At 36.9% G+C, this 15,001-nt stretch overlaps 1 protein-coding gene across 2 annotated transcripts in view; it reads left to right on the top strand.

Annotated features, from left to right (window-relative positions):
• LOC134432409 (uncharacterized) overlaps positions 1-10,920 on the top strand; it is a 39,757-nt gene extending 28,837 nt beyond the window's left edge. For both annotated transcript variants that reach the window (XM_063181083.1, XM_063181082.1), the window contains exons 10-14: positions 2,535-2,692; positions 3,667-3,709; positions 6,791-6,977; positions 9,794-9,929; positions 10,666-10,920. In XM_063181083.1, the coding sequence (XP_063037153.1) occupies positions 2,535-2,692; positions 3,667-3,709; positions 6,791-6,977; positions 9,794-9,929; positions 10,666-10,765 (624 nt within the window). In that variant the 3' untranslated portion in view covers positions 10,766-10,920. The remainder of the gene's footprint in view (positions 1-2,534; positions 2,693-3,666; positions 3,710-6,790; positions 6,978-9,793; positions 9,930-10,665) is intronic.
• The last annotated feature ends 4,081 nt before the right edge of the window (positions 10,921-15,001 follow it).

Genomic DNA, 15,001 nt, shown 5'->3' with positions numbered 1-15,001 from the left:
TGTATTTTTTTGCTACTAATAGCATGAAATGTGCATAGATTTTCTCAGCTGCTTCTTAATGATACATGAAGAAGCTTAATTTGTATAGCATATATAACTGTGCTTGAACAAAACTTGAATGCAATGAATCACTCAGGAAATACTATGAATGGCATTAACTGGAATTCTGGAATTGTACCAAATTAAATAGGACTATATGCACTACCTTAATGAGCATTTGATACAATACAGAAAGGAGACATCTCATTTTCTATTTTTAATTTTTTTCTGATTTCTGTTTCTCATCATTATACATTGTTTAATACTTTAAATTTCTTTTGCAGAAACATTTAACCTAAATCTCAGATCATCTTAGAAAAACCAACAGTATAGCAATGGTTACTTCAGATGTTTCTCCTGTTCATGGAATAGCACGTACCAGAGAAGCACCTGCTTCCTGCCTTCTACCTAGAAAACTTCATCCATGTTTGATACTGAAGACTGCCTAGAATTCATAAACTAGATGATCAAAACCTTGAGGAAAGAAAGAAAAATTTAGTTTAGTGCAGAATGGAACAGTAGTAGCTAAAATCTGAGTTAGTGCAGTTAAAATCTGTACAAAACATGATCATCTCAGGCAGCATCACATAGGTATATTAGGTTCCATAATGGCAGTGTCATCAATGGATTGAACTTTAGTCTCAGGCATAAGAAAATACTTCTATAATTTTTTATTTTTTTTAGCAATATACTTGTGGCAATTCTTGTAACAAAGGGATATTTTCCAAAGGAATTCATGAAAGCCGCATGAGTGAAAAAACACCCCTTACAAATGTGTGGATGTGACACATAGGCCATGGTATTAGCAGTGAACAAGGTGGTGCTGGGCTAATGGTTTGACATTATCATTATGAAGGTCTTTTCCAAGTTCAACAATTCTATGATTCTCCGGTTTAGATTATCAGAGGGGGCACGGCTCTCTATCATTCAGTGAAAGGCATTTGGTCTCCCTTTAAATGCGTCCAATCCATTTTATTCCATTCCTCAATGTATTTGAAAAACAGTGGGCAGAAATAATTCTTGGTGCCACAGAACTTCTAGTTATATTCATTCTAGACACCACAGAAAGTGTTTACAAAATAGGTTTATAGGGATATGCAGTAATAGTGATCAGTCATTTCAGTATCTAAAGTGACCATTGCCTTCAGGACCATGGACAGGATCCCACTGAAGAATGCCTCCTTGGCATAGCACAGGCTGTGCTTCACTGTAGGAATGGGATTTGGACCTGAATACACATTTTGGTTATGCTGTCTTTGCAATGTTATTTTGTGTCTGAAGGCATTATAAGTAAAGTAGTCACACAGCACTGACAATTTGCAGGATTGCCTTCATCTTCTTCAGTTTTACATTAAAAAATATTAGTTTGGCATTAAAAAAATAGGAAGACAAGGAAGTGTAGAAATCGAAGAAATGTATTCATGAATATTTATTTATACTGTTGTCATTATTAGGGACTATTTTGTTTCTACAGAAGAATTATGTGTAACAAAGTGATATTTCCATGTGCCAGTGAGAATGCAATCAATTATTTAACTATTTAATTCCCACAAGAGCATTTTTTTTTTCATGGAAAGCTCTTTATGTTTATTTTTAGGTTAAGAAAAAATTACATCAGGCAGTTACAGTTCAACTCCTTCTGACTAAATTTAATTAATTTCCAGGAATCAACCAGTTTTATTGTATGAGACTCCACCATCTGTGTATTTTGCAGATTGCACTCATGATCTTCAGAGCCCCCAGCATTAACTTTCTTCTTTAATTTTTTTCCCACCAAATTTGATGCAATTGTTAGAACTCCGGTCACAGATCATCAAGGAAAAGGGGCTGAGAGTATTTTTTAAAACACAGCCAGAGTTAATTGTCCAGATGTGTGCACCTTTGTTTTGAGTTATGACACGTATTTAAGGAAAGCTGGGCTGGGAAATTGTGGGAATAAACTGCTTCACCTACCCATGTGCATAAAGGAGCTTAATGGCTCTTTATTGCGAACCACTTGGAAAGACATTTGCAGTGCCTTTCAGTCTCAAAGAGCTTTGATAAAATCAAAAGCAAGCAAAAAGGTTTTGAAGTGCTCTGCATTGAAGGTTGTCTGAATTGTGTGGGAAGGTTTATGAACATAATGATATTTACAGCAGCTTCGCAAAGGAACTGAAATTATGCTCACTATTTTCAAGTATAAGTATTTTTTGCCTGTATCTATGAATATAAGGTGAGTGTTTCTCCATAAACCAAACTGCAACCACTGCATTGTTTATCAGAGAGACCTAGGATCCTAAATTCTTCAGTGCACTTTGAAAATCCTGGTATCACTCAGCTGCACCCTCAATGTTTGGAATATATACACATACCTAGAAAGTTTTTTTGCATGCAGGTATGGCTTCTGATGAACCAAAAGCAGTTAAGAGAGCAAAAACAGACACATAAGTTTAGAGGGTGTTTGATTAGTTTCATATTAGCTCTGAACTTTGAGCATTCTCTCTTTCTGATTGCAGGATGAAGGGAAGTGCAGACCCCTGGAAGTAACAAAGCTGGAAGGAGCAGAAATTGGTGTCGACACAAGTCTGGGTAAACCATTTGTTTTTAAATGTATACCTCAAGCTGGAAACAGGATTTTTTACTTCTGTGCAACTTCCAATCAAGAAATGAAGAGGTAAGAAATCTTTCATTTTAATGGCTTCTGTTTTGTTACTCCAGTGTGGGAAGAAGGAGGTTGCATCTTTGGAGGATGTTCACAATACCTACCTTGATCCTTAGGGAAAAAAATAAAAAATCTATCAGCAATTTAAGGGAAGATAATGTTTCTATTTCTCAGTTGCAGAAGCTTCAAAAATTATTTTTCAGTTTCATAGCTTTTTTTCTTTAAATAAAATCTTTAACATTCACATTGTGTTACCCCCCTGATTTCTTCATTTATCCTGAGAACAAAAACTTCACCCCTATTCTCATGCCTTCTCTCCCGCTTTTATATCAAATGGAAATATAAGTTTTCCTGTGGATGTAAACTTGCTTATCAGTCTCTCTTCTGCCCAACAAGGATAGCGCTGGTAATAAATACAATCCCATCTTCATCTCCTTTTCTGTCACATTTTCATTTTAGTATTTTAAAATGCAAATGTGCCACAAAAACATGTTGGTTCTGATAAGAGGCCATGTCTTTAGGTTTGACACAGAGTTAGAATTTAAAAATAATGTTTTTCATTTCCCAAAGATAACAGATGACAAAACAAAGAGATTAAAATCACCCATAATATTTTAAAGGGTTTTTACATTTCCCACAAATTCATTGTCTACATTATAACAAAGACAAGGAGAGTAATCACTTAGCCTGACAAGTTGAACTATATTTGAACTATACATTTTGATATATAGATTCTCCTGTCTGCAATATTGCCTTTATTTATTACAATGTGTTACACAGCAAGCTTTGTGACTTAAATTTTGGAGAGCCAGTAATGTTTATTTAGATTTAATCCATTCATTTTCTGAATTAAAGCCTTAAATATGTCCTGAAAATTGTGCATCCCTTTAGATGCTGCATATGTCAGCAAGAATTAGAAGAGGCAGTGAAGCACATTTGTTCTGATCTACCAGACTAATCTATTCTCACTTTTTGTCATATTACAGGTGGCTGGAGGCTATGGATAAAGCAGTGCATCCCATCCATCAGGTAATGCTGTATTTAGGTGAGAAGTGTGTACAGCAGATTGTGCAGAAAACTGAGAGAGAGAGTAGCTGTCTTTGTACATGGTCAGATGCAGACAACATGGAAGCTGCACACTTTTGTTCTGTTGGGCTGTGAACTACTCCCAGTCTAAGAGCCATATACAGAATTATGACTCAGCTTATATGCTTTGCTGCGATATGGTGGAATTAATCAAAATACTTCCTCTCCAGATGTGAGCAGCTTTAGGCTGGTTTCAAAACATAACATGAAATTATTGTAGCAGGCAGAAAGCAAGGCCTTGTGTTAAGCCTTAGGTAATACTGTTCAGTGTAAAAGAAGAGAAGGCCCATATCTTCCTAAGTATTCCCCACATTTCTGCCTTGATTGCAGGCAACCCACTTTTTCCAACAGAACATTGGGTGACAATGAGACATGATTGCTGAGTTCTTATTTTCTGTGTTTTCAGAGATAAAGAAAGATAAGTATGTTGATAAAAATTGACTTAACCATCTCTTTACACTGTTATGTTCTTTGCTGGCCCCTGTGGCTGGGAAAAATACAGTCATAATTGATCTTGAGCTGCTACTTGGAGATGTTGCTCAGCCCAGCATAATTCAGTATCAATGGTCTCTGGCTGACCCCTGAAATGGGACTTGAAAAGCTAACTTTAGTATTTCCAGACTTTGAACCATAGAGGTCAAAGACATTTTAGTCTGCCCTTTCCTGGCCCTGTGAGTCCTACTCTCTTGCTATAGACAAACCACCTTTATAAAAATATGAAAATTGCAAGGTAAAAATTAAAAGCTGCATTAATGAGTGAAAAAAAATTATATGAGTGATTCCCTCAGCAGTATTTCATGATAGGTTTAAAAACAGTGAATGGTGTTTCTTGATGCTTTAGTACCTTTTGATGTAAAATTGATTGAACATATATTTCTTGTGGCTTTAGCTTTCACATGAGGTTATAAGTGCGAAACCAAACTAGTTTCCAAGTATATTCTTCCTGAGCACTTCTCAATATGAAGGAATCCACAGACTTGAAAACAGCAAAAATAAATCAAATAATTGAAAGTGTGAATCCTAACCTAAAGAAATATTAAAACAGCCTGAGCCAAAAAGAATAATAAAGGCTTACACAGACAAAACACATCAAAAGAGTCAATCTTTAGTGTAGAATGCATAAAACAGTTAGATAAAATTTCCAACATTGGACATACAGAAAGATCACTCATGCATTCATCCATTAACAACACAGTAAAAAAAAAGGGAAGGGAAGGTTCTGGGAAGGGAAGGTTCCGGAAGGGAAGGGAAGGGAAGGTTCCGGAAGGTTCCGGAAGGGAAGGGAAGGGAAGGGAAGGGAAGGGAAGGGAAGGGAAGGGAAGGGAAGGGAAGGGAAGGGAAGGGAAGGGAAGGGAAGGGAAGGGAAGGGAAGGGAAGGGAAGGGAAGGGAAGGGAAGGGAAGGGAAACATTTAGTGTGTGGTAGTGCTTCCATCCAAGTGTGAATGCAGTATCCCACTGACAGACACCATGACATTTTCTTTGGAACCCAAAGAGCAGATGGTGAGTTTTCTCTTGCCAGATTTTATAGAGTAAAGACCACTGAGATCAAGCAATCAGCACAACAATTTTTTTTAAAAAACTTCATACAGCTGTGAAGTAGACCCGTTTGTACCTAAAAAACATGTACCGAAAAATAAAATAGGTGCAGAAAAGGCAAATCATTATTTTAAGAAGAGACTAGACATTTGGATATTTTCTATCACATACACAGTAATTTCATTTTCAGCATTGAATTTTGTTGTTACTTAACCCCAGTAGCAGCTCAGCCCCACACAGCTGCCCACTCACTAGCTCCTAGCGTGAGGCGGGGAAAGAATCAGAAGACTAAAAGTGAGAAGACTAGTGGGTTGAGATAAGGATGTTTTAATAGGTGAAGCAAAACCCACACACAGAGGTAGAGCAAACCAAGGGATTCATTCACCCCTTCCCATGGCTGGACAGGTATTCAGCCATCCCCAGAAGAGTAGGGCCTCATCACATGTAAAGGGTATTGCCAGCCAGGGGCTATTTACAAATCATGAACGGGATGGGGCTGGATGGAACATGCCTTGAGCTGTTTTATTTTTCAGCATCAGTCACATTACATGGTTATGACAATGGGAAGATGCCAGCAGCTCACATCTCAGGCAGCAGACCAAGAACTTAATGTTGCAACTTACTTTATAAGTTTCTTGACCAATCACACAAAGCAAAAACACATTGACAGTAGTTCTATCCAATCACCATGAGCACATGTACTTCTGGTTAAAACAATGCTTGCTTATTTTGAATACAATACCTGCTTGTAAGCCTTAAAACACAACGCACAGAGCTCCATTATTAAGCTTTAACCTTCCTAATATCTTGCTAGATAAACATTTCTGTAGCTTAGAGAGTTATTCTAGACAACCGTTAATACACAGATCATTGTTCTATTTGTCCTTACTTTTCTACAGTTTAAATAACTTTTCTGCTGACCTATCTCATGGCTGCTGCTTAGCTCTAATCACAGTTCCGCTGTCTCTAAGGCTTGCCTTTTGCAACTTTCCAAAAACCCTCTAATTTTATGGATTCCCACAATGGGTACTCAGGAAGAGAAACACCACCACTCTAAACTTCCCCCCATTTCCATCTTCTTCCCCAAGTTTCATATGCTGAGCATGTTGTATGTTCTGGGATATCCTTGTGGTTGCTTAAGGTCACCTGTCCTGGCTGAGTTCCCTCTCAACTCCTTGTGCATCCCCAGCCTCCTTACTAGTGGGGTGAAGGGCAGAAAGCCCTTGGATCAGTTCAGCCCTCCTCAGCAATAAATAAAACATCCCTGTATTGTCAACACTGTTTTCAGCACAAAACCCAAACACAGCCCCATACGAGCTACGGTGAAGAAAATTAACTCTATTCCAGCCAGAGCCAGCACAACTTTTCAAAAGATTTTCTCAGCAAAAGGTAATTTCTTAGCAGAAGACTAGAGCTTGTGTCTTTTCATACTGGCATGTCCTCCTTAATTTTTTACCAGAACATTTCATTACGTACTTACTTTACAGAACCATGTGTGGGTAGATGTCACACTGCATAACACTACACTCCCACCATTGGCTATCAAGAACCCCGAGTGCCTGGGACTCCTCCACCAGCTGGACAGGAGCAAAGATGTCTGGATTCAGCACTACTGCATTCTGAAGGATGGTTGTTTGTACTTTTATGCCACTCTCCGGTCTACACCTGCCCAAGGTAGGGATGGCTGCTAGATTTTAATTTATTATTGTAGTAGGAATGTTTCACTGCAGTTTCCAAGTAGAACTTTTACAATTAATGGGAGTTTCTTATCAGGAAATTCATGCTGTTCCATGAAGGTGAATGACTCAGTCTCTATTTATTCACTAGCCACCTAATTCCTGACCCTAGTATTTTTTCCTCCCACATTTTTTTTTTTCTTTCTGAAATGGAGTTATTCTGCACACATTACCTTAGGAGCAGTTATCAGAAACAAGATTCACCCTTCTAAAGTACTTTATGATAGGTTGAGGCAGTGCCACTGATGGTAGTCTCCTGAAAGCTGTCAAATCCTGCATGTTAGGAAGTATCCACAGATATCATGAACTCTGACTGGTTGCCCTGAAACTACCAGGCTTTCACATGACCTTGTTAAAGCTATTCCATCCTTCAATTTGCAGAAGTTTCCCACTGCTGGAGAGCCTGTGGTCTGGGATGTGGCCACAGCCATTTGCAGTAAAGCTGCCATCTCTTCTGCCACAGAAGGAGAGGGTGGCTGCCCGCTTTCAAAGCAGCAAATGATGCTATGGGGGTCAATTGCAAGCAGAGCTTACTTCACACACAGAGAAGGGATGGCTGAGGACCTGTAAGTGCTTCCTCCCTGTGCTAAGGGAGCTGGCAGTCAGAAGAACCAGAAAGAAAATACTTTTCTTTTTACTCACTAGCCAGTCTTCAGACCAAAAGGGAAAAAATTTCTTAGCACTTATGCTATAATGATCAGGCAGAAGGTACTCCACTTTCTGTCATTTGCATAACACTCTTCTGTGGAGACCCTGGGGGGCATTCTCTGGTCTAGAGAGACACAAGAACCTTCCATCAAAAAGCTCTGTTAGACCCCATTGGCTCCTTCCCCTATTCCTACCATCCTGAGCCACACTTACTCCCTATTCCCTGATTGGCTCTCATCTTTGTACTGCCCCAAGACCAGGCTCAGCCCCCAGGCCCCTGTAGTGTGGTTGCTGGAACCTGAACATCTCACCACGTGGCTGAATAAAACATCTGTGGATATTATGCAAATGCCCTTTCTCCTTCCTTACCCTGGACTATGCTAGCAGCAATTCAGACTGCTACACTCTTCATCTGCCCAAGGTCATACTTACAAAAATGACTAGGGATTTCCTCCTTACATTAAACCAAAGCTAAGGTTTTCACAGAGAAAAACAATGAATTATCAGGAATCCAGAAATTAGGTTTTATGCATTTATGACCCTGAAGCTTATGTTCCTACTGCCAAATATTTTCTTTTGGTGCTTAAATATCCTGCCACATAAAAATTCTTCTATATGAGAGCATTTTTTTCTTGTTAGTGCATTTCTTTTCCATTTTCACCACATATTCTCATTCTATTATATCATTCTCAATGCTAGAACATTAATTTGGTGGTGTTGTGTCTAAATATGAGACTCCCTAAAAATAAAGAACATTTTCTCCAGATGTTTCTGACTATTTACCATGTATGTATACAGTGAACTTACACCTTAAGTTGCACTGCAGTAAAGTCTGAAGCAAAAAAATAAATAGAACAAAGCAAAAACAGTTAAAATGAAAATGCCCAGAAGATCAAGTTCTGTCTAATGCGTCTCTTTCAGAGCCGGGTAATGTTGGCCTGCCATGACACCTCAGTTACTAACGGCAGCAGCAGTAATCAAAACTAGGGTTGGGTGCCTGTTTTCAAAAAATTTCTTACACTGTTTAATTAACCACTCAAGCCACTGTAACAACTGGAACAGTTTATCAGCATTCTTTGAAGTACTATTGCTTCAAGCATGTAAAGCTAATGAATCTGTCTCCTAAAAAATACATTTCTAGTGGCTGGGGGAGCACCACTTGCTTTTTTAAACTTTTTTCTGCATTGCAATTGATATCTTCCAGGCTAATGGTACCAGCAAGTGAGTAGCTGAGTTTCTAGTGTGTTAAACAATCTTAAGGTCTAAAGATCATATGAAAAGCAAGTATCACAGCTTTTATAATTACAGTTTTACAGATGGGCAATTTTTTTTTTGTTTATATTGGGTGCATTTTTGAACTAACCTTTGTAATTTTACTTGAATTAGTGTTTTGATGAGCTTGGAAATTGAATATCCAGATTTATTCATAGGAAGAGTTATGCTGCTGTCTTTTACTGCTAGCTTTGGAGGAAAAAAAAAATGATTCTTGAATTGATTTCTGTTCCCAAATGTGCTGTGATATGATGGCAGATGACCAAATCAAAATCATCATAAAATTAAGAAGAATGTATAATAGTACAACAAAAATGTACAGATTTATTCCATGTAATACTATGTAGCTGCTAACTCTTCAGTAAACCCAGCTGGTCTCAAGCATCACTACACCTAGAAACTTATAGGTAAGCCTATATTTTGGGCACGTTATTTTTCATGTTGAAATTCTTATCCCTTTAGTTTTTAAAGGAATAAAAAAGAAAGTATCAGTGACAAGAGCCCCTCTTCCAAAGAACTTTACAGTAGCTAGAGGCAGCTTCATTAATGGCAGTCAAAAACTAGGAAAAATATTTTGCCATGTCCTATTTAATGAAAAGCTAAGTCTTTATTGTTCATTATTTGATAGATAACAAGCCTGTTTAACATTGTTGAGATCAATTTTCATAAAAGAAACAGTACTTTCAGATTTTTAAATATAAAGTATATAAAACTCTGTGAAGACACCAATCTGAAAATCCAGTTTGCCAGATTTGTTGGTATGCTTGTAATTGGCAGTAATTCTATCAATGGTATCTGCAATATATATAATGTATACTATTTTATTCTATCCAGGTGGCCTTTACCTGCAGGGCTACATTGTGAGTGAGCAGTCCCTGGGCTCCAAGAGATCTGTCATTGAACTCAAACCTCCATCCGAAGAATTTAAAACTTTTTACTTATGTGCAGAGAATGTAAATGAAAACAAAAGGTAAACCAAATATTCTTAATTTGTCTTTTTTTTCCCTGTTTATTTACCAGACTTTAGGAGACCAGGAACTCTGTAGCTTGGGAAGATCTAGTGACAACTTTGCAGTCTGTTTTTACTTTTCCCTCTAGATTTCCCTTTAGTCAAACTGCGGTAAAACATACCCTGTAACATGTGAGTCATCAGTTCTGTTCTTTTCAATGCTGGAACAACAGCAAGGCTGGCTTGCAGAGGTTTGGAAATAAACCTGGATAAGGTGTTTTTCACAATTATGTGTGGGTGATTGTACTGAACACAAAAGCTATGGCACTTCTCATTAGTGAAAGTAGAGTGTATATCCTTCTCATTCCCAAGAATTATTGACTTTGATCAATGACCATTGTAATTTAATTAAGCAAATTGGGCAATGGAAACACATTCTGAAGGTAAATTCCCTCACCATAATCTAGTCAAATTCCAACATCTGTAGGAGTTTTTACCTAAAGCCTATTAATTACACTACTTAGGCTTTAATTTAATGAATAGAAGACAAAGCTTTTCAGTATGTTGGAAAATTGCTGTTAAGCAATATTGTTTTTGTAGCCAACTCCTCCACCTTCTGCATTTCGCCAATCCACTGATTATGAGTAGACATAGTAATAGAATTGAATTCCACTTACTAAAGTTGGGTCTCAAAGGGCAGAGAAATGCATACATAACACTTGATCAGGGACAATTGTTGGTCTTTAATTTCTTCTAGGTGGATTACAGCTTTGAAAGCTTCAATTAATAAATGGTTACCCCTACACCAGGCAATCCAAGATTTCATGAACAGACCACTGGAGGAGACAAGGATGTGAGAAGAAAGCTCAGGTTTTCCCCTGTTTCTCTTCGGCATTTAAGATTCCATACTGTATCTTTTGAGTCATTTCAAGAGATATTCTAGCAGCAGTTAATCTTTAGCATTGCTATACATTCAGAACTTTTGGAAGCATTAAAAATACATGCAAAGAAATGTTGCCTCCTTTGTCACTGTATTTTGTGTTTCTACTTCAATTCAGACCACACATAGAGTCTACTTCACAACTGTGATGTGACACACATTCCACATACATTTTGTACTCCCTGCTGGGGTTTTTTTTTGTGGTCTGTTGGTTTTTTGGGGTTTTGGTGGATTTTTTGCAAATGCAGTCTTGGCAAAGTGTTCCGGTTTTTCATCCAAATAATTCATATATAGGCTTACCTATAAATTTCTAGGTGTAGTGATGCTTGAGACCAGCTGGGTTTACTGAAGAGTTAGCAGCTACATAGTATTACATGGAATAAATCTGTACATTTTTGTTGTACTATTATACATTCTTCTTAATTTTATGATGATTTTGATTTGGTCACCTGCCATCATATCACAGCACATTTGGGAACAGAAATCAATTCAAGAATCATTTTTTTTTTCCTCCAAAGCTAGCAGTAAAAGACAGCAGCATAACTCTTCCTATGAATAAATCTGGATATTCAATTTCCAAGCTCATCAAAACACTAATTCAAGTAAAATTACAAAGGTTAGTTCAAAAATGCACCCAATATAAACAAAAAAAAAATTGCCCATCTGTAAAACTGTAATTATAAAAGCTGCGATACTTGCTTTTCATATGATCTTTAGACCTTAAGATTGTTTAACACACTAGAAACTCAGCTACTCACTTGCTGGTACCATTAGCCTGGAAGATATCAATTGCAATGCAGAAAAAAGTTTAAAAAAGCAAGTGGTGCTCCCCCAGCCACTAGAAATGTATTTTTTAGGAGACAGATTCATTAGCTTTACATGCTTGAAGCAATAGTACTTCAAAGAATGCTGATAAACTGTTCCAGTTGTTACAGTGGCTTGAGTGGTTAATTAAACAGTGTAAGAAATTTTTTGAAAACAGGCACCCAACCCTAGATATGTTACCATGTTTGCTTTGTATAAATCTGCATTCTGAGGTAAAATGCACAACTATATTTGAAAAAAAGCAGTCATCACAGCCATATTCTACATTCTACAGTATTTTTTTAAAATTGTGTTCAGAAATACAATTGCATTTCTGCTAAAACTCCAAGAATAAATAATGAAATAGCTATGAATTACTTCTTTTTCTTACTCATTTTCACAATAAGAAAATAACACTTATGGGTCAAGTACAAATGCTGTTAACTTGAGACTAATTACTTTCCCTGGGGAATAGCTATCCAATTCAGAATTACAGTTCAGAGCTAGGAAGCAGAAAAGCAAACAAAAAACCAATATATAAAACAAATGCAAACAAAATTAAACACAAGAAATGTATTTTCTGTTTTAAACGGCAGCGAGTCCTGAGAAGAGCAGTGTTACTGTAGAAGGGTGTGGAGTACAAATCCTGTAAGAAGCAACTGAGGGAGTTGGGGGTGTTTAGCCTGGAGAAAAGGATGGTTAGGGGGACCTTAATGAGCCTATGCCTTAAAAAATTCAGTGTAGTGAGTGAACTTAGGATTTCTCAAATGACCATAAAGTTTGAAAAAATATTGAAAAAGAAAACCAAAATTATCAAGCTTTAGAACATTTAGTTTTTAACCCAGGGAACTTGAGGAGGAGCCAATGCACGCTTTCTACATTTCTTTGAGTCAAAGCTTGTTCCTTTCTCTCTGCTTGACAAGAGATCAGATTAGCCCATGGCTGTTGTTTTTTTCCTGGGAAGTAGCTCCAGACCCCAGGGACTTGGGCTGCCATCCACTCCTTCTTGTACCTGTTAATCTCCTTTTCTTACTAGAAGAACCAAAGACATTCTGAAAAGTATACTGAAGTTTTTCTCAACATGTATCAATAACATGAAAATTATCACCAGGGAAATTTGGAAATTCTCAAGCTTAGTGACCATACCCAATTTTACTGTGATTTTCACCAGATATTCACACCACTTTTTGGGCAATATTTCTGGCATGAATTATAGCTCACTTAGCTTGGCTTACACATGAACTACAGGATAAATGTTAGTCTTGGTCATCAAGTCAGCCATGAATTTTAAAAAAAACTAAAGTGGGAGGTTATTTCTGCATCCTTTCCATAACACAACCAGTTTTGATTTATCATAATGAGACAGTAATGCATGCATCTTATGTTGCTAGTGAGTAGCCCTTCCCAAGAATGTCTCTTGAAGGTAGGAGAGAGAATAGCAAAAGAGTATGCAGTGTGCTCACATTACCTTTCACTAGCCTAAACATTTAATCCAAATACATTTCATACCAGAAGATATGTTATTACCATGCTCCAAGTACAAATAGAAATAATGAAGAAGTTATGGGTAAGTTAAAGTAAAAAACACTAAAACCTGGATCTCTTAGGCAGGGAAAAGCTGAGGGATTGGATGAGGTGGTTTGATGGAGAAATTGCAGCAGTTCAATAAAAGACCTTTCCACTCATTCAAGGGCAAACATGGTACCTATAGCCAGAACTAAAGTTACTGGATGGCATGTGTGATGGAATGCACAATTAATTTCTAATTCTAACAGCTTTGATGTTTATTACACAAGTAACCTTCAACATTCATGATTTCAGTACTATGCAGTCTGTGTTTAGTTATTTGAGATCTTTATAACGGAAAGTTTTAAGACGAAATAAATAAACAACGTGCCTTGACAAAGTAGGGTAAATCTGTAAGTAGAACTGTCACATCCATTCCCTTCCTAGGTAACTGCACCACAGCATAAAGCAACACTGCAAAGCACATTTTACCAGAAAAAATACTTTTCCTCTAGTTTTTACAACATAATGCATGCAGTCTGAGGCCTGAAATCCAAATCTGCAAAATACTCCAAATCCAATCCTGACAGTCAAATAGATGGTTTCATTCCTCTCTCTGTTAAAAATTAAACGTGATTACAAGTTAGGGGCATGTCTGTGGTGCTTAGCACTTAAAAGTCCCATATCTGCGGCCGCAGTTTACATCCTGTTGATTACATCTGTGACTTTAATCCACACTAGGCTAGAGCACAGTTAATTTGAAGTTAAAACAAATAATAAAAATGTTTGCGTTTAAAATGGGTTAGAAATTATTCCTGGGTGCAAAAAAATAAAATAGTCTCCTCATTATTTGATCTGTAGTTCATAAAAGATACTTTAAGAAATTTTCATGTTTAGTAATTTTTCAGCATCAAAGCTCTCAATTTTCTTATATATATAGCAATTATCTTGTAATAAATATTTTATCACCTTAATAACACTAAAATCATAAACAAAAGTGCTTGGTTGTTTAAAAAAACCAAAAATCTGAAACAATTTCAGTAATACCTATAGCACAAACAGAACACGTGTGAACTTGTGAACTTAAAGAGCATCAGTGTTTTGTTAATAAAAAATGTCCATACACTGGTTTTGCTCTGCAAGTCACAGTTTGCTATTTATGCATTCTATATCCAGTTGCAGCAATAAATGGCAAAAACTGCTGAGCTGTTTTTACCCCCACATGTTTGTTACCATGCCCACATGAGAGACAGATATACATTAAAATGATACATTATTTGAGCCATAAGAATTGTGCAATAATTCCTTATTTTCTCTAATGAAAATGGAAGAGTTTAAATTACTACTGGCAGCTTTACCTATATATGAAAAAATGTTGGAGAACAGTGAGAAAAATCTGATCACAGCAAAAACCCTGCCTCCATCCTGGGAAAATGAAGTAGTTTTAGGCCTTCCCACTGAACTGAGAAAGAAATACACTCCTTGTCTGAAAGAACATGAACACTAATTTTTCCAGTCTTCAAGTTATTTCAGTAATGTCAACAGATTTCTATTGTCTTAATACTTACAATGCTTTAAATGGAAACTCAAGAAAGTAGACTGGAAATCTTTTTGAAGAACCAGGAAGAGAAAGCCCATGAAAATTAGACACATCTTAGATAATACAATTGAAGAAACAAAACAAAAGACCCAAAAAAAATCCAGACCAATCAACCAGAAAAAAAAGAAATAAAAAACCATAATAAAACTCCACCAGTGATATATATTTTTCTATGAAAAACTCAGAACAGAATTCTTAGTTTGCCACCAAAGAAATAATAATCAATCCAAATCCATATTTCTC

The sequence above is a fragment of the Melospiza melodia genome, chromosome Z, assembly GCF_035770615.1.
Source record: "Melospiza melodia melodia isolate bMelMel2 chromosome Z, bMelMel2.pri, whole genome shotgun sequence".
NCBI lineage: Eukaryota > Metazoa > Chordata > Aves > Passeriformes > Passerellidae > Melospiza > Melospiza melodia.
Note: the sequence above shows the minus strand (reverse complement) of the source record. Positions and strands in the feature narration are given on the sequence as shown.